Consider the following 25,440-nt stretch of genomic DNA (forward strand, 5'->3'; position numbering starts at 1 on the left):
ATAATTGAAAAAAAATGTTAATTATACAAAGTTCAGAATTTTCAAGATTTTGCCCGAAGCTTAGATTAATGGATAAATCTTACTTCAATCTTAGAAGCTTGCCTGCTGGGTGCACATACTGGCATTTAGATTTTACCAGCAGCTTCATTTTAAAGCACACAAAAGCACTTGCGTTCACAGTTTTTCAGCATGCTCTCTGAGTAGGTGAGGCTCTGTACCAGATTGATAAATGTAACCAGGAGTGCTTATCTTCTACATTGGGAAGGAAGGACATGTCAGTTGTGCTCTTTACTGGCTCTCGGATTTTTCCTCCCCCCACCACAGCGTATACCCAGCAGTTCTGCTAAACATCTCGCGTGATTCTTTTCTTTTTTCTGTTCTTTTCTCCCTTTCTGCATCATTCCTTTGACATCCCATTCCTTTGTGCTTCTTGTTGGTGATGACACAAAAGACTGATAACGTAAGCAATGTAGTTGGAGGTGTGGCAAAAGGTGAAAAGCTATTAACACGACATGAAAACAGACTTGTAGCACTGGAGCCATATAATATAATATGTATGAGGAGAGATTGAGAGATTAGTGTTATTTTTGCTGAAGTCACAGTCTCAGGATTTGGAGTAGACCATTTAGGATAGAGATGAGTAGACAGTTCTTCACCCAAAGAGTGGCAAACCTGTGGAATTCATTATCACAGGAAGTAGTTGATGCCAAAACATTGAATGTACTCATGAGGCAGCTAGATATAGCACTTGGGGCAAATGGGATCAAAGGTTAAGGGGAGAAAGCAGAATTACACTATTAAATTGGGCAGTCAGCCATGATCACTATGAATGGTGGAGGAGGCTCGATGGGCTGAATGGCCTCCTCCTGCTCCTATCTATGCTTCTATGAATGAAAGGAGTGAAATGTTGGATTGCAAAAGAATAGAAGTCATTGTTCAACTATATAAAATTCTTTTTGCAGCCCACCTGGGGAACAGAGTCGTTTGGACAGCACACCTTAGCACTGATATGACAGCCTTGGATGAAGTGCAAAGCAATTTACCAGAATGATACTAGGGCTCCAAGGTTTAAATAATGAGAAATTATACAAGCTAGACTTTGCATTGCATGGAATCCATATAAATAAGGTGTAATTTGATCAAAGTTTTCAAAGTATTAAGTTTTCAGACAAATACAGAGAAGGTATTGCTGATAATCTGGAATTATAAGGCCAGGAGAAAATGCTGGAGTTCCAAGGACTGTAATTAGTAAGCATTTCTTCACACAAAGGGGGGTAGAAATTTGGAATTTTCTTCCTGAAAACCAATAACTGGACCAATTATTAATGTTAAATCAGAATCTGATAGATTTTTGTTAACCAAAGGGATCCAGGGACCAGGCATGATCTCACTGAAACAGGCACAAGGGAAGGAACATGAGCCAAGGAAACATCAGACAATAATTAGGAAGTTATGATTTATTAAACAGAATACTTGCCTTGAAGTTATATTTTTCAAAAGTTATCATTTATTAGAACTTGCTTTGATTGGTGAACCTTTGAACCCCTTTTGATATACCTCAGACAGGGCGCGAGAATTTGGCAAAGTGAGGAACATTGAACAGTGGCTAAGCACACACATTTAAGCTTGACCCTTCCCCATTCAAATACCTCAACATTCCCCGTCCTCTCTCCCCTCCTCAGATTCTCTCTGACTAGATCACTCTATAATCTTGCTGAATCTAAATACTGCTGCTGGATTTGCAAGGTTACAGGTGATCATGCTGATGACTGGGCAAAGGAGAGAGAGAGAGAGAGAGAAGTATGGGGATGGAGAACAAACATGTAGAAAGTCCTTGTGCTCTAAAATTGTTAAAAACTCTATGTTGAATCCTGAGGGCTGTAAGATGAGATGTTGTTCCTCTAGCTGGCATTGAGTTTTGCTCGAGCACTGTGGCAAGCATGAAACAGAAATATTGGCCAGAGAATATAGTGGTGCGAAGAATTAGCAGGTAACTGGAAGCTCAGGGTCATTTTGTGGAGGTGCTCCTCAAAGTCGTCAAGTGTCTACACTTCACCTCCCTAGTATAGAGGGGACCACATTGTGAGCAGCGAATACAGTAGACTGGATTGAACGAAGCACAGGTAAATCAGTTTCACCTGGGAAGTGTGTCAGGGGCCTTGCATAGTGAGGAGGGAGGAGGTAAACAATAAGTTTTGCACCTTCTGCAATTGCATAGGAAGATGTAGCAGAAACTTTGCACCAATCCATTTGGTGCAATATTGAAACAATCGCTGTCATTTAATTTTGCCCCAATTTTCCAAGCAAATTTAAATGTTAAATCCAGGTGAATTTAAGCATTAATTGATTTTGACTGCGTTTCAAGATTTTGCCTTGCAAGTGATACCCTTCCTCATTCATTTCCTGCCCTAATCCAATGCCATGCCCCTAACTACTGCAGCTTTTGAACAGAGGTGACTGTGATCCAATTTTCTAGCTGCACTTCTACGCTGATACATCTTCATCTGCCACTCCCAAACCAGCTTTCCCCATTGTAGAAGCACCATTCTGATGAAGGGTCACCTAGACCCAAAACATAAGCTTGTTCTCTCTCCATGCAAGCCACCTGACCCAATGTGATTTCCAGTGGTTTTTTTGCTTCCTGTTTTGCCATTGTAAAGTGGGAAAAGGAATGGCAGAGAAGACACCGCCTATCCATTTAAACAAAAATCAGTGCCTACCAAAAAATAAGCTCAGCATTTGTGCTTTTGGCTTATCAATCCATCCCACTCACAACTAATGAGATATTTTGGTTCTGACGAATGAACAAGGATCACAATTTTCCACACTGCCTCAAGCTTTTTTTCCTAGACTCCTTCCCACGTTCGATCTGTCCAATTCCTTCCAAATGAATCTGCAGTACTCTTGATTTTGTGTGCGACGTCACAGGATGTCAACAAGTTCACTCTTAAATATACTTAAAAATAAAATCTGTACAAAACAATTTCAGACTTCTTTATTCATTGATAGAAAAAAATGTATTTTTTATTCTACTTCCAATACCAGACAGGCAGACCTTTAGTTACACTATTTTAAAATTATGTTTATTTAAACTTAAAGATCAAATTATTTCTAAATTACTCCTTTTGGGATGCTACTCACTAATTCCACTCCACTCTCCTTACACAGCAAAGGACTTTGCAAAGGGTACAATCTTCAAGCAGTGAATTGCATGGGACTGAGCCAGTTAAGTGGAAGCTATTGTACAACTTTACCTTTACAAATTTTCCACTTTGAGATTCTGGAGGTCCTGTCTCCTGCTGAAATAAAGTTCCTCAGATCTTAGTAGCCACACAACACCCGTTCCATTTTTCTCAATAGATAATTGCACTCTGAATTTCAAAGCGCAGCCCTTGGCTGATTCGATTCCCACTTTGCATATGAACTCAGGAATGGATTCTAGCATAAGCTGCAAGACCATCACGATCTTCCCAAAGCTTATTCCAACACACTAACTAATTGCCAAATGTGGAAGCTTTTTGCTTTACGCTTCTCCAAAAGCTGCTTTTACCAAGTAAGGCATCAGGTGGGGAGCTGTTGGCCCTTTGATTCTTAATAATCTATATCTTTACAAAACAACACAATGAATTGCTAAGATGCACACTACAATAGCTCTTGCATTCACACTTCCAAGTAATACGTTCCTAATCTCAGTCAGATGGAAAGCGGCACTGCATCATTATCACAGTGGGCAGAATAATCTACAAATAAAACAACATCACTGGCTATCAATATACAAAAATCAGTAGCTATTGATCAGAAGCAAGTACATCTTGCTTATAAATGGCCACCAGATCACAACTTTGCTGGAATAGTGTCCATGTATTTTGATGAGATTCCAATTTCTACTGCCCGTGGATATCCATCGGTTAAAGAATGGTGTCATGGGATAATAACAATCATGTACAATAAACCATCTTTTACACTAATTTCCTCAATATTACAAGCATCAGAAGTCTCACCACTTAGTCTAAGCTTTATCCTTTTATACTGTAATTCTTAAAATTACAACTGCACATCTTTTTACCAATTCCTCTTCGTATCCACTGAAGCAGGACGTTCTGCAGAAAATGTCTGAAGCAACAAGAACGGACGCAATCTTGGCATTGGACAGGGATTGAGAACTGAAAGGATTAAGCATCTCCTGGAGATGAACCCATTTCATGCTTGACATATAAAAATAAAAAGCACAAAAAATAATCACATCTATACAAAATCAAGTCCAAAGGTTCAATGGCTCACAACAATTGAGCCAGAGAGTCAGCAAAGTCTCTTCATTGGAGTCTCATTCGTTTCTCAGGGGGGGCCTTGGTGCTTGAGCTCTGCTGAGAGTTCTTTGTGGAGTCTTTTTCCTCCTGTTTGATGGTCTCGGTGGTTGGCTCGGCTTCTTTCTTCACTTGCTCCACTGAAAAGCAGAAACATAAACATGGAAATGTTTGCAGTCAAAATATTAGTTGAGAAGTTTGATCGGAATTAGCTTGATTCAGGATAAAAATACTCACCTGGCACAGGTTTGTCTCCGGATTTGGGCTGCAAATGAAACCAACAGGCAATATAAGGAACACTTCGAGACATCCATGCAACAAAGAAAATTCAAGTTCTGACACTGCATCGTTCAGTAGTTACAATGGTATACTGAAATTGCTGTCACATTTTTGTTGTAGATGTAAATAAGAGAAAAAGAAATAATGGGGAAAATCACCTCTATGTTTACACTGCAACTAACAAGATCTCTTTCACCACCCCTCAAAGGAAAATTCAAATGATCAGGTTAGATATATGAATGAAATTATTCAAACCCACACTCTTTGGGAGTAGCACATCAAACCTGCATGGCATTTGCTTTTTTGTTGAAAGCTTATAACCTTAGTCTGTTTAGAATAATGACAAACTTTTGTTTTTAAAATCAAGGCAGGTTCAGATCCCATTAAAGCCAAATTGGAGCTATACATTAAGTTGCAAAGTGACAGACTGTGTTGGCTCTTGAAATGAGACTTGTAAATGGGTGCTACCCCTAAGCCTCTCAAAGTGTGTAATGGTCAGTCAATCTATGGCACTGGATAGCTCCATCCTTGCCCACTATAAGATCTAAACCTTTCACTTTCTCTATGTCCTGTGGAATTTAAAAAAAAACACTTCAGTGCTACCTTCTATATCTATACTGTTTGGTTTCAGTTACATATTTGAAACAAAGGAACATAGCAAGTTACAGACAATTACCTGAATAAACTTGGGCTGGAATTTTTGCCGAATATCCAGGAGCAACATATCCACTCTCTGACGCTGGAACAACGAACTTGGTTCCTCCTTCTTTTTCGATTTTGGCTTTACTTTATCTGGACAGGATGAAGAGAAAGAGTTGAAATGAAAAGATGGTTAGAATGTAATTTGTTTCCGAAAGGAGTTGAAAAATGCTTTTGCTGGATGTAAGTTAATAAACTGATCCCTCTTAGAGGTATTGCATAGCCAATTACACTATCACAGAAAGTTCCTCTCTGCTACTTAGGCACTTTGTTAAACTTGAAAAGGTAGGCCACAGGTCTGGGCCTTTCACTTCTTAAGCGAAGCTATGGTGTATTCTTGAGATAGAAAATGCTGCAAAAGTTTTCATCATTTGCATTTATTAACACTCACATGTCTACTTTCTCACCAATTTACAAGTCCCACTTCAAGAAGGAAAAGATTTAGTGAAAAAACCATTTTGGAACCAAGATGCAAGAAGCTCGCTCTCTCACTATGTGGATTTGGCATGATGTAGGATGTAATTCTGGACAAGGAAATTCTGTTGGCCAATGGGTAGCCGTCTGTTTTTTGGCCAAAACTGAAAATGAGCCCAAAATATTGTAAACTTACCAGCCAGGAATCTAAACTCCATTTACGCACAGAGATGCTGGGTGCAAAGATGATGACTTTGCACCGTGTGGAGTTATTCTGAGATCAGTGGTTGCAGAGTACACCTAACAAATGATGCACTGTTTTGCTGACTGCAAATTGCACCACACATGGCAGTAGATGGCTCTATCTGCTACATTTGTCACATGGCTGTTAGCGTCAACGCCCTGAACTTCACCGCAATAACAATAATTCAGATGGAGCAGGTCAGTGATCTGCTATAGGGCTCAGTATTCAGACAGTCAATTGGGCCACTAATTTACAAAACAGACACCAACGTGAAAAGCCACTAGATTTGTGTAAATCACTAAAAAAAATTTAAGATCCTGTTTGCTGTTAACAGGAAGGATCACAGAATCTGGACGTTCTGTTAATTGTTTCAGCCGAGAGAGAGAAGTCAATGACAGATTTTCACAGTTGCTTTTCTTATTGAGGTGTACTCAGGTCACTGTTTCATGGCATTATAAAAGCAGTGACTGTCATTCATAACCTTTCAAGACAATCCCTACTAACTCACTGACCTGCTGCAGTAATATAACTTGCAGAAATTTTGGAGTGTCTGACATCTTCTTTACCCCCTTCTTTAAAAAATAATTCTCAGGAGATAATTCTCTGTCAAGACTGGCATTTATGGCCACTCCCTCTTTATCTGAACAGAATATTCAATAGCTACAGTCTTGCTGTGTAGGTATACCTACAGTGCTACTAGTAAGGGACTTCTGGGATTTTGCCATTCTTTGCTGCAGTTGAGATGCTGCACCTTAAAGGGATTTTAAGAATCAATGACATTGCTGAGAGGCTGGAGCCACATATAGGTCAGATAGAGTAAGAGTAGTCCATTACCTTCTGTAAATAGTGAAGCAATTTTTAAAAGATAATCTAATATCTTCAAAGTCATTTGCTTTTAAGACATTGATAAATATCAAATCAAATTGTCAAATTACTACAGAGGGATTGAAACCCTCAATCACTAAACTGTTTCTCATTTATCACTTTGGATTGCTTGTATCATAATATAAAACTATATTGCAGACCTTCTGATGGAGTGAATTTGCTTTCGTGAAATAAAGCATAGGTGATGTAAGCCCTTTATTTGTTACTGGCTCTCTGAATACGCTCATTATACATGTGCATAGTTTCTTTAGGACAGTGGACAAACAGCAGAATTTAAGCAGGGTCATGGTTTCCCCGGATACTTCAAACTGAATGAGAAATTGATCCACTATGCAGTCATGAAGTAGTGGCATCAGTCCACTTCTAACATTCTCTTACACAATCTCTAAAATTCTCTAGCTCATGACAAAGGTTTGCTGAGACAATTTACAAAACAGGAGGGTCCTGCATCCACAGCTGAGTGTTCCATGTCAGGTTATGTTTTTCCAGCTGACAGTATATTATTTTGTGGAAGTGGCCATCTTTAGAAGGATTTAGCAAACTCCCTGGTATTACCATACTGGAACTCACCCCTCTCATCTTGATCCTTGAAATGCCACCAATATCCTTTGGAAGGATGGTATCGGCAGTAAGACATGGCTTCATCAAATGCAGACTGAACTGCATGTATTGCTGTCAGCTAGTTTGGGTACAGGGAAATAAAAGCAATGCATCAGTTGCCACATCGCCAGTAATGCACTATTCTTTTCACAGTGCCTGAAAAGAAATGCCGACTTGAAAGGAAACTGAGATTTGCAGATGGGCCAGAGTGTTACACAGCATTGAAATGAGCATGTCTAGATGCACAGTGTAGTTCAACACCATTACACAGAGGTTTATGCAGAATTCTAATTACACAAGTACCAACACAGTTCAGTTTCAAAACACTTGTTAAACTGAGAGAATATCTGTAGATGCCAGAGGCAAATGTGGCAATCGTGCAGACTGCACAATTCCATAATGCTATTAATAATGGGTTCAAAAGATTCATGGAAGCAACCTGGTCCACATGCCATGCATCCAAGATTGCTGAGGTGCTGGCCACAACCCTTTAATTCTCTTCAGAGAACTTGCCTTTAGGGGTATAGAATAAAGTCTTGCAATTTGCAATGACCAAAACTTGGAGGTATAGTAAACTTTAAGGAAGATAGCGATCAACATCAAGAAAACATACAGAGGTTGATGGAATGGGTGGACATATGGCAGATTAAATGTAGTGTTACAAACTGAGGTGACACATTTTGATAGCAAGAATGCAGACAATTATAACTACTAAATATACATTACGCAGTATTTAAAGAACGCAAAGACCTTGAGAATGTTTTCTGTACAAACCTTTGAAAGTGGCATGAGTTAATGAGCAGTTAATCAAGCATATGGCATTCCCCACTTTATAATTAGAGACATAGAGAACCATTAAGTATGTTAGTTCTGGCCCAGCTTGAGCACTATGTCCACTTCTGGCTGCCACATCTTAGAAAGGTTTTGAAGGCATTGGCAAGGTGGCAGTAGATTAAGTAGAATGATTCTAGGGATGAGGGATTACATCTATATGGCTGCACTGCAGAACCTAGGGTTATTCTTTTTAGAATAGAGAACACTAAGAGGAGATTTGATAGAATTGTTTAAAAATCATGAATTATAAAGTTAGAGTACACAAAGAGAAACTCTCCAACGGTTAAAGGATCAATAAACAGAGGGCACAAACTTCACGCCACTGACTAAAATATCTGAAGGGACATGAGGAAAAACCCTATTTATGAAAAATGTTAGGATTTAGAATTCACTCTTAACAGGAGAGTGAATGCAAACTCAATAAAAACCTTCAAAAATGGATTAGATAAATGCTTGAAGGAGAAAAAGTGCAGAGCTATAGGGAAAGAAAATGAGACTAGGACTAAAAGAATTACCCTTTAGAAGAACCAGGACAGACTCAATAGTCCAAATGTCACCCTCCTGTATTATTGAATTCCATGATTTGTTTGTAAAGCTTTAATGAAACGGCTGCATTTAAACCTGACGTTAGTTTTCTCTCTCAGTTTAATGCCTTTTTCGACAAGTGAATCAGCAACACAAAATGTAACATGTTACACAATATCTCTCAATTTTCACTGTTGTGCATAATGCAACTACACTGGAGGGACAGAAGAAAAAGGCATTTTGTTCTTTTCTTTCTTGCAGACAAGGCAGGCTACAAAAAAAAAGCCAATTTGTACTACATGTACAATAAATTAAACTGGCTCCCCAGTTTAAATGTTCTCAGCAACCTCATCAATGTTCACTTATTCAAAATAAATCATTTTTGATTGAGACACACCACTGAAAAGCAATGAAAAACCGCATGAAGTGAAGTCACCCACCATTCTAGAGTTTATTACTGATCCCAAATCAGGCGCTTGATACACCACTCCAGCAATGATATAATAGTCAGCCAAAGGAGTAACTAGAAGAGGGAATACAATTAGCACCAAAAATTAATCTGAAATTAGAGATTAATTATTCTTTATCCTTAAAATAAATTATGTCTGAATATGATTTGGCAAGTGGTTAACCCTCATTAATTTGACCTTGTAGAATTTTCTCCAATTGTTTGACATTGGGCTGTGTAGATCACAATTTCTCTATTTTAGTTTTTTTCCGTACATTAAATAATCTCAACTTCAAAGGTGATAGGCAGTCTTAATACAATTTAGGGTTGAGAAGGGTTCTGCTCTATGGCTCTTCTTTACAATGTGTGCAAATCAGATGAAGAGTGGATTATAACTTGTTGAGATGCCTTTGTAGTTGAACAGTCTGACTGATTAGCACTGTCCAGACAGAATAGACACTTGGGTAAGGCACTGAGGATAATTGATGCTGCTCAAACGATTGCCTTAAGACAAGATGACATCCACGGCATGAAATAAACCTAGCAAATCACTACTGAGAAGGTGGAGCAGCATAAATTAAGTCAGGCACTTGGAATAGCCATCGGTAAAATGGTTCAATATGGAACAATTACTGGAATTTTGGCAGCACCAGTTGGATCCCAACTTTAGATATATTTTATAAATCAATCTTTTTCCAAGCTATTCATTAACTGTATCTAAATATCAAAACAGATTTGTATTTTTATGATACATTAACACGTCTCCCACAAAATTTCAAGGCACCTCGCTTACAATCAAGGTACAGTGATTTATTGGAGATAACATGGAACGCACTCTGCATAAAACAAAGTCCCCAAATCAGCAACAAAATGAAGAAGCAACTTTGCTAATGTTGCAAAATAGTGCTATGCCATCTCAATATCCACACAAACACCACCACAGCAGGTAGATGGGCTAAGAATTTATTCTGAAGCCTAAGAATTGCACAGTCACTAAGCAGCTATCTCACTTGTGTGACTGAGTGACAAACTGGATTGTTCTTACAGGGGACCTAAACCCTCCGCCTTCTGACAGAAGAATGTTTAGGGTACAGGCACAATGGACCAAAAGGCCTCCTTCCATGCTGCATCAAATGATGATTCTCTTAATGCAGGTTATGGATTCAAATACTATTCCAGAGGCTTCAGATTTGCATTGCACTAGTGATTTTTGAGAAGATTTGTAGCTCATGTTAAGGTTTTGGATGTAGGTTTGCTCACTGAGCTGGAAGGTTCATTTTCAGATGTTTCATCACTATACTAGGCAACATCTTCAGTGACCATCCGAGTGAAGCACTGGTGGTGTAGCCCACTTTCTATTTATATGTTTGAGTTTCCTAGGTTTGGTGATGTCATTTCCTGTGGTGGCATCCCAAAAAGAATAGGAAATAACATCACCATAGGAAATGTCATCACCACAGGAAATGACATCACTAACCCTAGGAAACTCAAACATATAAATAGTAAACAGGCTACACCACCAGTGCTTCATTCGGAGGCTCACTGAAGATGTTACCTAGTATGGTGATGAAACGTCCAAAAACAAATCTTCCAGCTCAGTTTGCTTTGCACTGTGACTTCAACATAGTACTTATGGAATGCTACATTATCAGAGTGGTCATATTTTGGAAACAATTACTTATTTTGTCCTTGTAAAAGACCTTATATTGAAACCTTAACCAGCACTTACCCCATAGCCATGCTGCTAAAATAGATCTGATTTTTAAAATTACAATGCAAACTGACTGTCACTTTCCCCTGTATTACCAGCAGTGACAATATTGCTGCACAGTGCGTCAGAACACCCTAGTGTAGCTGCAATCTTCTATTTGTCAGAATGCATACACATGGCATTAGTTTTATAAGTCTGGAAGGTTTCTATGTATACTTGTTAATATTTAGGATGTGGAAAATACAAAGAATTTGAAGACTTTAGACAGGGAGGCATGCAAACTGTGCGAGCCACACTGCATATACAACTGATTTAGTTAATTAAAACATACCCCATATCATAGGTGATTAGTACTAACAATTGGTACCTTACAGTGAGACATTTTAAAAATCCAACTTCTTCATAATTAGCAGTTGAATCATTCAGTTGGTGAATGGTGACTTAGAAGATACTAAGATCTTTCATCAGTTTGTTTTTCGACATTGATCTGATTTTGATGAGATTTGGAAAGCATTTATTCCTGGACATTGACAGTTAGGAACAGGCAAAAATCAGGGTTTACATCGCAAGTTACAAATATTAAATACAAAGATTTGTGTGGCACCGTGGCTTTATTGATTAAAGCGCCTGTCCAATAAACAGGAGATCCTGGGTTCAACCTCTGTTTTATGGCAGCACGGTGGCTCAGTGGTTAGCACTGCAGCCTCACAGTGCCAGGGACTTGAGTTCAACTCCTGTCTCGGATGACTGTCTGTGTCGAGTTTGCACATTCTCCCCATGTCCGCGTGCGTTTGCTCTGGTTTCCTCCAACAATTTAAAGATGTGCAGGTCAAGTGAAATGGCCACGCTAAACTGCCCATAGTGTTATGTGCATTAGTCAGGGTTAAATATAGGGTAGGGGAATGGGTCTGGGGAGGTTACTCTTCAGTGGGTTGGTGTGGACTTATTGGGCCGAAGGGCCTGTTTCCATGTTGTAGGGAATCTAATCTAACCTAAATAATTAGCAAAACTATACAAAACACAATGCAGAGCAGCCACACAGAACAAATTACTTGGAGGATGAGTGGTGGAAAATGCTGCAACCACTATTTGTTCCTTCATCTGTATGAGTTCTTTTATATGAAATTCAAATATCAGTCAACTCTACAGCTTTGAACTTCACATCTTAATTTTTATCATCTGACATCAAAACCTGAATACACCTCTGCTGCAATGTTTTGTACTTTCTGTTAACTGAGCCGAACATTCCCAAAGTAGCCCAGTATAGCTTGAATAAAAACAAACTATTTTGGAATAGTCAAATGGACAAAGAAGTTTGGAATGAATCCTTATCAAAACTTCATAAATGTAACAATGTTCTCAGCAGTGATCCGTGAAGCACTGCAACGCTGGTCTTAAACCAAACTGAAGTCACAACTGCCTTCTCTGATACAGCTAAGTCTTACCTTGCGTTGGAGAGTATCTATGCTGCTTCCGAATTATATATAGTATGGGCTCCTGAGCATGTAGTAGAATGTATTCCAAGCCAGTCATGTTGCTGCATCACAACAAGAGTAAATGATTAGTGAAACTTTTACCATCAATATCAATTCTAAAGCAGAACCAATGTTGGAATTAGTACACAGCTTCACAGACAATCCCTGAATGCAGTAACTACATCATCAATAAAAGAATCAGAATGGTGACTGCAGAGGACACTATATGACGTGTAATGACCATGTCAGAGAGTTGTAAGAGACGTTCAACTTGCCTCACTCTCTTGCCTTTTCCTCACAGCCCTGTAAATGTCTTCCCTTTGATTTAAGTGTGGATGTCACTTTTGAAGGCCATCATTGAATCTGCCCCCATCACACTTTCAGGCAATGTACTGCAGGTCCTAACTGCTGAGTAAGAAGTATGGTACTCATGTTATCACTGATTTAAGGTGTTTGGCAAAAATACCAGAAAAGTCCTCTGGCTCTTGATATCTATTCTGTCTGGACTGCTCAAGATTAGAGGTATCACTAACAAAATTCTTCAATCTTCTCTAAACAGTACAGTTGCAAATTTCCCCAACATTGTAGACATTCCACTATCGCAAAATACATGTATTTACCATTATTTTCAGTCACTCAGCCTACCCCACATCCATGGTGCCACTGTTACTTTTATTCCATGGGTTTTTGTTGACAATCTTATGTGGCAGTTTACCAAAAACCTCTTTTATAAATCTTTGTTCACCACATCAACTGCATCACCCTCATTAACTTGTTTGAGTTTTTTTTTGCTGGCTAAGAGGGGTAAACACAATTTACTTTTTTTAAAAACAAATCTGTGCTGGATTTCCATACTTAATTCGCCTTATCCATGTGACTGTTAACTCTGTCCCAGATTGTTTCTAAAAGCTTTCCCACCACTGAGATTAAACTTATCGAATCAGATTTATCCTTATACAGTTTTATTGTATGAGTGTTTAATATTTGTAAACTCCACAGATCTCTGGAACCATCCCTCATATTTAAAGAAGGATTAAAATGCTTCTGCAATTTCTATCCTTACCTCCCTCAACATTCACAGATGCGCCCATCAGCTCGTCCTTGGCATTTGTTTTTGAAAAGGTACATTCTATCTTTTCAATAATCCCTCTTTATCCATTTTTAGTTCAGTCAGCCTACCTCCTCCTTTATTACAACCTAGGCAGCATCCTGCTCTTTGGTAAAAATAGATGCAAAACCTTAAAACCTCAGCCACTGTGTGTAAATTCCTTTTTAGGTCCCTATGTGGCCCCAATCATCCTTTAAGCATGATTTTACTAAGAGAAGCAAAGTGAAAAACTACGACAGAGATCAAAAGAAAAACATGAATTGAGGGATCTGAATGTAAAAAGTACAGAAAATTAAGAGTAATACAGATCTTAATATAGAAAATTGCAGTTCTTAATATCGAAACTTTTGGATAAATTCTTAAAATGAGGACTTTACACCTAAGGCTATTAAATCAAAATCAACCTGGCCTTACTGAAGGGGTAATAATTTCACAATCAAAAGCCCTGACTTCTACTTGGTCTAGAACTACTAACCATATTGTCTTATCGCCATCATATATCATCACGTTGAATGTCTAGTCAATCCACAACAGAGTATGAATGAATTAACTTCAAAAATCATCACTGAATAGAAAATGGACTTGGATATTATACCGCCGTTCCGGGAAAATGACTGCATTTTAGGCTGTACTGATTATCAAGCAATACCTACTGTAAATGTTCCAAGCTGAGACGTTGCATTTTGACCACCTCATTATTGCAAGTGCGGTCATAAAAGGGGTTGCTTCTTTCAGAGAAGTAGTCAAGCACATTTCCTGGATTTAAGATTGGAATCCAAGCACTGTCCACCCACGAGATCCCCAGGAGGTTATCTTAAGAAATAGGATGAAATGAATACAAGAGAAATTTTTTTAAAATGTTAATTGAATAATTCTTTCAGAATGCAAAGTGGACAAGACACAAATATTGTCACACAGCTTTAACTAAATGCACTTGCAGAGATAGCTAGGTATCATAAAAAAAGCCAGTGAATTTTTCCCATCTGCCATCTTCTGAATGTCTTACTAGGTGATCATTCACACAGCATCAATTATCCTCCAGTGGCTTACCCAAGTGTCCATTCTGTAAGTGTCTACCTGGACAGTGCCAATCAGTCAGGCTGTTCAACTTCAAGTTCTAATCCTCTCTTCATCTGATTTGCACACATTTAAACAAGAGCCAATATAGTGGGAACCCTGCCTGAATTTCCCTCTCTCAAACCCAAGTCATACCACCTTCAAGATTGAGATTATTTAATGCACAGAAGGAAATTCAAACAGAGATATCATAATCTACACAATCCAATGTTAGACTGTTGGAGAAAATTCTGAAGGAGAAAATTAATTTTCTCTTGAACAGGCAAGGTTTGATCAGAGATAATCAGTATGGCTTTGTCAGAGACAAGTCATTTAAACAAACTCAAACCTTTCAAGGGTTGATCAGGTGTGGAGAAGAGGGCAGTCCAATTGTTATAATTTATATGGATTTCAGCAAAGCTTTTGACAAAGACTCATGTAGGAGACTGATAAAGAAGATAAAATTGGAATCCAGGGTAAATTGGCTTAGTGGTTGGAGATAAAAAGTGATTACAGAAGTAAAATAAAATAATGAACTGCTGATACTGGAGATCTGAAACAAATAAAAGCAGAAATTGCTGGAAACTCAGCAGTTCTGACAGCATCTGTGGACAGAAAACAGAACTAACGTTAAGTCCAGTGATTCTGGCTCAGAAGGGTGGTAAGAGAAGACTGTTTGGCTGACTGGAGACTCGGGTCCAATGGCACATTACAAGGATCAGTGTTGAGTCCAAGCTGTTTGTGATAATACATAAACAATATATATAAGAATGTGGGAGAGATGATAAGTAAATTTGTGGATGATGTGAAGATTGGCTGGGTGGTAGACATTGAGAAAGAACATCTTAGGTTACACCAAAAGACATAGGAGCAGAAGTTAGGCCATTCAGCCCATTGAGTCGGCTCTGCCATTCAATCGTGGCTGATAAGCTTCTCAACCCCATTCTCCCTGTAACCCGTATCCAGCACGATGTAGGCGGATTCATCAGATGAGCAGATCAGTGACAGGTGGAATTTAACCATGAACATTGTGAAGTGATACACTTTGTAGGAAGTAGCAAGACAAGGGAATACTTAATGAATGGACCAGGGTGCTCAGAGGAACACAGGGATCTCGAGGCGCTTGCCCACAGATCTCTGAAGGTGACAGGGCAGGCTAGTGTGGCAGTTAAGAAAGCATAAGGATACACTTGCTGTTATCAGTCCAGAAGGTTATGTTGGAACTTTGATTAAGCCACAGCTGGAGTACCGCGTATAGTTCTTATCACCACACCACAGGAAGGATACAAATGCACGGAGGGGTGCAGAGGAGATTTGCCAAGATATTCTTTGTGTTACAGTATTTTAGCTATGAAGAGAGGCTGGATAGGTTCAGGTTATTTTCCTTAGAGCAGAGAATGCTGAAGGGAACCCAACTGAGGTGCTTAAGATTATAAGGGGCAAGGATGGGGTGAACACGAAGCATCTGTTCCCCTTATTTGAAAGGTAGTGAAGGGGTATCATTTAAAGGGAAGGGCAGGAAGTTTAGAGGGAATTTAAGGAGAATCTATTTCACCCAGAGGGTGGTGGGAATCTGGCATGCACTGCCTGGGTGGGCAGTAGAGGCAGGACCATTTAAAAAAGCACATGGATGAGCACTCAAGATGTCATAATGTTCAAGGCCATGGGCCAAGTACTGGAAAATGGGATTTGTGCAGACGGGTCAGCAGAGACTTGATGGGCTAAAAGCCCTCTGCATGATTCCATGAAATAAAGGCAATGTATTCACCAACTGAACTATCTGGAGTCTTAACACAATTATTTCCACCTTTCTCCCCAAATACATCTATAAAGATCCACTCTAGCACTGCAAACGCTTCAAACCTTATATTCTCTATTGAAACTCACTGAACTTTGACTCTGGTCTACTGGACACCCACCATCTCTGTCTTATCATCTGTGCAATTGTTTCTAGTTTTGACTCCTACTTTTCAGACACGTTATGATAAGCATGAACAAGCTTACCGTCCAGTGCAGTAGTAACGGAGCGTTGCACAAACTGAACTGCAATCTTTCAGATGAGATGTTAAACTGAGGCCTGGCCTCTTGGGCCTTCTCAAATAAATGTTTTTTTAAAATAAAAATCAAGTGACACTATTTGAAAGAGGAAATTTCTTTCAGGGAACCAGACCAGTAGTAGTCAGTTTGTCATATCAAGAAATCAAATGATCTGATCACTGTTCTATTGCTGCTGTTGAGATATTGCCAAATAGATGTTGACTGTTAAATTTCTGACAGGACAACAGTTACCAACACATTAAACATATTTCATTTACTGAAAAGGCTTTGAACTGTTCTGGCATCATGAAATGAGCTCAATAAATAGAAGGTTTTCTTTGAATGTTGTCTCACAAAGCCTCAGCAATAATCTGCCTCCCAAAAGTCTCTGTCCACCCAACATCTTACCATTACACTATAAAACTTCCATTAATACTTATCTACTGAGAATCAGTCTAAGCCTTTTCATAAGTTCAAGGCTCAGTATGTATTTATTTAAATTGCTTGATAAAACAGCATATTCTTCTTATTCATTTCTGCATTGGTAAGGAAACTCCACCAGTTCAACACTGAGTTAGCCAAGTTTCTTTAACCAAACTCCCTCCAAAAAAAATAAAAATCCAATCTGATCACATGAAGACATACTTATACTCTATCATCCAATAAACTACAGCAAAATCATGTCAGATGTTGCAATATATTCAAACAGGCACAATAAATGTCAAAAATCAATGTTTCATTCTCCAAATGCTCTGTCCACTTTCACTTCCTTTCTAAATGTAGGAAGGCCTTTCTCTCAAATTCTGAAATGGGGAACACTTTAACAGACAATAACGATACATATGTTGGAATCTGTAAAAATAGGACAGATAAATGGAAACCAACATGGAATTGTTCATGACAAGTTGTGTTTGAACGTAGGTTTGCTCACTGAACTGGAAGGTTCATTTCCAGATGTTTCGTCACCCTACTAGGTAACACCTTCAGTGAGCCTCCGGGCGAAGCACTGCTGATAAGTCCTGCTTTCTATTTATACGTTTGGGTTTCTTTGTGTTGGTGATGTCATTCCCTGTTCTTTTTCTCAGGGTGTGGTAGATGAAGTCTAACTCAATGTGTTTGTTGATAGAGTTCTGGTTGGAATGCCATGCTTCTAGGAATTCTCGTGCGTGTCTCTGTTTGGCTTGTCCTAGGATGGATGTGTTGTCCCAATCGAAGTGGTGTCCTTCCTCATCTGTATGTAAGGATACTAGTGAGAGAGGGTCATGTCATTTTGTGGCTAGTTGATGTTCATGTATCCTAGTTTTCTGCCCGTTTGTCCAATGTAGTGTTTGTTACAGTTCTTACACCGTATTTTGTGTATTTTTTAGATTACTTTCAGTGTGGAAACAGGCCCTTTGGCCCAACAAGTCCACACCGACCAGCCGAAGCGCAACCCACCCAGACCCATTCCCCTATATTTACCCCTTCACCTAACACTACGGACAATTTAGCATGGCTAATTCACCTAACCTGCACATTTTTGGACCGTGGGAGGAAACCGGAGCACCCGGAGAAAACCCACGCAGACACGGGGAGAATGTGCAAACTCCACACAGTCAGTCACCTGAGGTGGGAATTGAACCCGGGTCTCTGGCGCTGTGAGGCAGCAGTGCTAATCACTGTGCCACCCATATTAGTTTTGTTTATTGTGTGTATAGGGTCTTTCAAGTTCATTAGCTGCTGTTTTAGTGTGTTGGTTGGTTTGTGGGCTACCATGATGCCAAGGGGGTATTCTTACTAGTATCCTTACATACAGAGGAGGAAGGAGAATAGAACATAGAACAGAACAATACAGCACAGAACAGGCCCTTCGGCCCACGATGTTGTGCCGAATATTTGTCCTAGCTTAAGCACCCATCCATGTACCTATCCAATTGCCGCTTAAAGGTCACCAATGATTCTGACTCTGCTACTCCCACAGGCAGCGCATTCCATGCCCCCACCACTCTCTGGGTAAAGAACCTACCCCTGACATCCCCCCTATACTTTCCACCCTTCACCTTAAATTTATGTCCCCTTGTAACACTCTGTAGTACCCGGGGAAAAAGTTTCTGACTGTCTACTCTATCTATTCCTCTGATCATCTTTTAAACCTCTATCAAGTCGTCCCTCATCCTTCGCCGTTCCAATGAGAAAAGGCCTAGCACTCTCAACCTATCCTCGTATTACCTAATCTCCATTCCAGGCAACATCCTGGTAAATCTTCTCTGCACCTCTCCAAAGCTTCCATATCTTTCCTAAAGTGAGGCGACCAGAACTGCACACAGTACTCCAAATGTGGCCTAACCAAGGTCCTGTACAGCTGCAACATCACTTCACGACTCTTGAATTCAATCCCTCTGCTAATGAACACTAATACACCATAGGCCTTCTTACAAGTTCTATCCACCTGAGTGGCAACTTTCAAAGATCTATGAACATAGACCCCAAGATCCCTCTGCTCCTCCACCTTACTAAGAACCCTACCGTTAACCCTGTATTCCACATTCTTATTTGTCCTTCCAAAATGGACAACCTCAAAATTGACAGGGTTGAACTCCATCTGCCACTCCTCAGCCCAGCTCTGCATCATATCTAAGTCCCTTTGCAGCCGACAACAGCCCTCCTCACTATCCACAACTCCACCAATCTTCGTATCGTCTGCAAATTTACTGACCCACCCTTCAATTCCCTCTTCCAAGTCATTAATAAAAATTACAAACAGCAGAGGACCCAGAACTGATCCCTGCGGAACTCCACTTGTAACTGGGCTCCAGGCTGAATATTTACCATCTACCACCACTCTCTGACTTCGACCAGTTAGCCAGTTTTCTATCCAACTGGCTAATTTTCCCTCTATCCCATGCCTCCTGACTTTCCGCATAAGCCTACCATGGGGAACCTTATCAAATGCCTTACTAAAATCCATGTACACTACATCCACTGCTCGACCCTCATCCACATGCTTGGTCACCTCCTCAAAGAATTCAATAAGACTTGTAAGGCAAGACCTACCCCTCACAAATCCGTGCTGGCTGTCCCTAATCAAGCAGTGTCTTTCCAGATACTCATAAATCCTATCCCTCAGGACCCTTTCCATTACTTTGCCTACCACCAAAGTAAGACTAACTGGCCTGTAATTCCCAGGGTTATCCTATTCCCTTTTTTGAACAGGGGCACAACATTCGCCACTCTCCAGTCCCCTGGTACCACCCCCGTTGACAGTGAAGACGAAAAGATCATTGCCAACGGCTCTGCAATTTCCTCTTTTGCTTCCTACATAATCCTAGGATATATCCCATCGGGCCGGGGGACTTGTCTATCCTCAACTTGTTCAAAATGCCCAACACATCTTCCTTCCTAACAAGTATCTCTTCTAGCTTACCAGTCCGTTTCACACTCTCCTCTTCAACAATACGGTCCCTCTCGTTTGTCAAATACTGAAGAAAAGTACTCATTCAAGACCTCTCCTATCTCTTCCGACTCAATACACAGTCTCCCACTACTGTCCTTGATTGGACCTACCCTCGTTCTCGTCATTCTCATGTTTTTCACATACGCATAAACTGCCTTGGGGTTATCCTTGATCCTATCCGCCAAAGATTTTTCATGCCCTCTCTTAGCTCTCCTAATCCCTTTCTTCAGCTCCCTTCTGGCTATCCTGTATCCCTCCAACGCTCTATCTGAACCTTGTTTCCTCAGCCTTATGTAAGCCTCCTTCTTCCTCTTTACAAGGTATTCAACCCCACTCGTCAACCAAGGTTCCCTCACACGACCATTTCTTTCCTGCCTGACAGGTACATACATATCAAGGACACGTCATATCTGTTCCTTGAAAAAGTTCCACATTTCCACGACATCCTTCCCTGACAGCCTATGCTCCCAACCTATGCTCCTCAGATCCTGTCTTACAGCATCATATTTACCCTTCCCCCAATTGTAAAACCTACCCTGTTGCACGCACCTATCTCTCTCCATATGCAAGGTGAAAATCACAGAATTGTGGTCACCATCACCAAAATGTTCACCCACTAACAAGCCCAACACTTGTCCCGGTTCGTTACCAAGTACCAAATCCAATATGGCCTCCCCTCTGGTCGGACAGTCTACATACTGAGTTAGAAAAGCTTCCTGGACATACTGCACAAACACCGCCCCATCCAATCTACTTGGTCTAACGAGCTTCCAATCAATATTTGGGAAGTTGAAATCGCCCATGACTACTCCCCTGTGTCTTCTGCACCTTTCCAAAATCTGTTTCCCAATCTGTTTCTCCACATCTCTGCTGCTATTGGGGGGCCTTTAGTAAACACCCAACAAGGTGACTGCTCCTTTCCTATTTCTGACTTCAGCCCATACTACCTCCAAAGGCAGATCCCCCTCGAAATGCCTTTCTGCAGCTGTTATACCATTTCTAATTAGCAACGCCACCCCCCGTCCTTTTTTATCACCCTCCCTAATCTTACTGAAACATCTGTAACCAGGAACCTCCAACAACCATTTCTGTCCCTCTTCTATCCACGTTTCCGTGATGGCCACAACATCGTAGTCCCAAGTACCGATCCACGCCTTAAGTTCAACCACCTTATTTTTGATACTCCTTGCATTGAAGTATACACACTTGAGCCCATCTCTGTGTCCGCAAGTATTCCCTGTCAGTGCTGCCTTCTCCACAGCCTCCCTACATTCTTGGACATCCTGACAAACAGCTAGCCTACTTGCTGGACTACAAGTCCAGATCCCATTCCCCCAGCCAAATTAGTTTAAACCCCCCCGAAGCGTGCTAGCAAACCTACCTCCCAGGATATTGGTGCCCTTCTGGTTCAGGTGTCTTTTAAGTCACAGTCCTGAGATAACTTAAGGGTTTATCAAAGGATTAAAAGAAGGTGATTAAAGACTTAACAGCCACCTAAGTTTATCTAATAGATTGCATCAGTTGTATGACACGTTGATCTTTTACTTATAAATTCTGTGTTCTATGTACCTGACAAAGCAGCAGCAGCACTCCAAAAGCTTGTATTCTCAAATAAACCTGCTGGACTATAACTTTGCTCAATTTTAACTTTGATTTTTAACTTTGCTCAGCCCATTCCAATACCAGCACGTCCACATAATTGGAAAGGAATGAGAAGTTAGGGACAGAATGAAAGTTTGTAAGGATCCAGGAGTCACAAGCTGATTTTTAAATGAGAAGTGTGACAATGGCAAATTTAAAGGGGATGGGGCAGTACCAGAGAAGAGAAAATCTTGAATAACATTGGTGGTGAGAAGGAAAATTGGGTGGTAATCAGATTACCAGGAACAACAATACCAGGAGTTGGGGCTTCTGGACAAGATGAGCTGAGACAGTTAAATAGAAAAGCTAGGAGATAAGTTAGGGAGAGGCGTAAGTACAGGATTGGGAGGCTGGGAGATCCTTAGAATAAAACATCAAGAGATAAAGAGTCTTGTAGATTCTACTAATTATAATAAATGGTACAAAGGCAAGATGTGCGGATAAAATGAACAAAAAATGAAACTTGGTATATGATAAGCTAATAAAGACACGAACAGGGGCAGGCTTCTTGTTAAGACACAATGCTCAAAATAATAAACATGCAGAGGCAAGCAAGACAAAAAAAAACCATGACAATAGCCTGGATTTTTGGCACTGGACATATGCTTTGTTCACTCCTCCGCAGCACAGTCAGGGCACCCAGCCTCCAGGAGGGAGACACTCAGAGACACACTCACTTCTGCTTTCCCCAACTCCAGGTCAGAGACACTGTGACTGGTGTGTGACTCAAGGATCCATTGATGGGTCCACTGCTTTTAGTCATTTATATAAATAATTTAGATGTGAGCATAGGAGGTATAGTTAGAAGGTTTACAGATGACACCAAAATTGGAGGTGTAGTGGACAGCGAAGAAGATTACCTCAGAGTGACCTGGAGTGGGGGAGTCCAGAACTATAGGGCATAGGTGTGGAGTGAGAGGAGCAAGATTTAAAAGGGATCTAAGGGACAATATTTTCCACGCAGACGGTGGTGCATATATGGAAAGAGCTGCCAGAGGATGAGGCTGGTACAATTACAGCATTTAAAAGGCATTTGGATGGGTATATGACTAGGAAGGGTTTAAAAGGATATGGGCCAAGTGCTGGCAAATGGGACGAGATTATAGTCATAGTGATAGAGATGTACAGCATTGAAACAAACCCTTCGATCCATGTCGACCAGATATCCCAAACCAATCTCGTCCCACCTGCCAGCATCCAGCCCATATCCCTCCAAACCCTTCCTATTCATATACCCATCCAAATGCCTCTTAAATGTTGCAATTGTACCAGCCTCCACCACTTCCTCTGGCAGCTCATTCCATATGGGTAACACCCTGTGTGTGAAAAAGTTGCCCCTTAGGTCTCTTTTATATCTTTGCCCTCTCACCCTAAACCTATGCCCTCTAGTTCTGGACTCCCCAAACCCAGGGAAAAGACTTTGTCTATTTATCCTACCCATGACCCTCATAATTTTGTAAACCTGTATCAAGGTCATCCTCAGCCTCTGACACTCCAGGGAAAACAGCCTGCTCAGCCTCTCCCGAGAGCTCAAATCCTCCAATGTTGGCAGCATCCTTGTAAATCTTTTCTGAATCCTTTCACAACATCTTTCCGATCGGAAGGAGACCAGAATTGCACGTAATACTCCAACAGTGGCCTAACCAATGTCCTGTACAGCCGCAATGTGACCTCTCAACTCCTGTACTCAATACTCTGACCAATAAAGGAAAGCATTCCAAATGCCTTCTTTGCTATCCTATCTACCTGCGACTCCACGTTCAAGGAGTTATGAACCTGCACTCCAAGGTCTCTTTGTTCAGCAACACTCCCTAGGTCCTTACCATTAAGTGTATAAGTCCTGCTAAGATTTGCTTTCCCAAAATGCAGCACCTCTCATTTATCTGAATTAAACTCCATCTGCCACTTCTCAGCCCATTGGCCCATCTGGTCAAGATTCTGGATTAGTGGTGCTGGAAGAGCACAGCAGTTCAAGCAGCATCCAAGGAGCTTCGAAATCGACATTTCGGGCACAAGCCCTTCTGCCTGAAAAGTTGATTTCGAAGCTCCTTGGATGCTGCCTGATCTGCTGTGCTCTTCCAGCACCACCAATCCAGAATCTGGTTTGCGGCATCTGCAATCATTGTTTTTACCATCTGGTCAAGATCCTGTTGTTATCTGAGGTAACAGATAACAACACTCCAATTTTCCAATTGGAGGTGTCCACTACACCTCCAATTTTGGTGTCATCTGCAAACTTACTAACTGTACCTCTTATGCTCGCATCCAAATCAATTATGTAAATGACAAAAAGTAGAGGACCCAGCACCGATCCTTGTGGAGATTAATGTAGAATATCTGGCTGGCATGGATGAGTTGGACCATGTTGTACATTTCTATAACTCTCACCTCTGCTTCCATCTACCACCCCTTCCCGAATCGAGATGCCCTACCTCCACCTACCCCCCAGAATGGAGACACCCTCATCTCAGTCTTCCCCCACCCCCCCAAATGGAGACCACCCTCACCTCTCCCACCCACTCCCTAATGGAGACACCCTCTCCTCCCCCCTCCCCTGAATGGAGTCACCCTCGCCTTCCCAACCCCCCACAAATGGAGACATCCTCACCTTGACCTTCCCCACCCCTCCAAAAGGAGGCACCCTCACCTCCGCCTTTCCTACTCCCCTCCCCCAATAGAGACATCCTCACCTCAGTCTACCACACCCCTCCCCCAAATGGAGACAACCTCGCCTCCCCCTCCCCTGAATGGAGACACCCCCATTCACTCCCCCAGGGAAAGACCCTCACCTCCCATCTCCGTTCCATGCCCCCTCCCCCCGGGGGCACCCACCCCCGCCGAATGGAGACACTCTCACCTCTGCTGTCAACCGTCGCCATGTCCGCCCGTTGCCGCCGCGCGCGCGCACACAACGCGTCACCAGCCGGTGGCGCAGCCTGATGACGTAAGTTCCGACCCTTGCCCCCGCTTGTTGTTTGAGCCCGGGGCCTGGATGTGGCTCGGTGTGTCCTCCCGGACAGTGGAGGGGGGCGGGGAAGGTGGGCGTGTGGTAAAACCTGCGGTTAGGGGCTACAGGCTGAATGTTTACCGCACTTTGGCCGGTGTTTTTGAAAAAAATGTTCTTCGCCACTCACCCACACATATAAATTATGACAGGTGCCCTGCCCATAGCCTTTCTGCCCTTCCCTCACTCGCAGCCTGTGGTTCGACAAGTTGACGCTCATTTGGTCTCTTGAGACCTTTAAGTGGCGCTCATCCACCCCCAGGACCTCAGGAGTATAACCACCTGATGAAGGAGTAGTGCTCTGAAAGCTCCCAATTGAACCTGTTGGACTATGACCTGGTGTTGTGTGATTTTTAACTTTGTACACCCCAGTCCAGCACCGGCACTTCCAAATCATGTACTGTATAAATCTAGTCCCATTTGCCAGAGTTTGGCCTGTATCGTTCTAAACCCTTACTATTCATCTAACCAGCCAGATGCCTTTTAAATGTTGATCTTACCAGCCTCCACTACTTCATCATGGCAAAAACAAGGACTGCAGATGCTGGAAACCAGATTCTAGATTAGAGTGGTGCTGGAAAAGCACAGCAGTTCAGGCAACATCCGAGGAACATCCTACAGCTATGCTTTTGCCCGAAACATCGATTTTCCAGTTCCTCGGATGTTGCCTGAACTGCTGTGCTTTTCCAGCACCACTCTAATCTAGAATCCACTACTTCCTCTGGCAGCTCATTTCATACACG

At 41.3% G+C, this 25,440-nt stretch overlaps 1 protein-coding gene across 1 annotated transcript; it reads right to left on the reverse strand.

Moving 5' to 3' along the window:
- Positions 1–2,979: 2,979 nt before the first annotated feature.
- On the reverse strand, positions 2,980–24,636 carry med6 (mediator complex subunit 6). The gene is made up of 8 exons (XM_072569202.1): positions 24,551–24,636; positions 14,180–14,339; positions 12,389–12,480; positions 9,225–9,307; positions 7,396–7,504; positions 5,260–5,375; positions 4,542–4,569; positions 2,980–4,444 (listed from the first exon to the last, which is right to left on the reverse strand). The coding sequence occupies exons 1-8, from the start codon at positions 24,570–24,572 to the stop codon at positions 4,314–4,316; spliced, it is 741 nt and encodes a 246-aa protein (XP_072425303.1). The 5' UTR covers positions 24,573–24,636; the 3' UTR covers positions 2,980–4,313.
- Positions 24,637–25,440: the final 804 nt, after the last annotated feature.

This window comes from Chiloscyllium punctatum, chromosome 4 (genome assembly GCF_047496795.1).
Source record: "Chiloscyllium punctatum isolate Juve2018m chromosome 4, sChiPun1.3, whole genome shotgun sequence".
Taxonomy (NCBI): domain Eukaryota; kingdom Metazoa; phylum Chordata; class Chondrichthyes; order Orectolobiformes; family Hemiscylliidae; genus Chiloscyllium; species Chiloscyllium punctatum.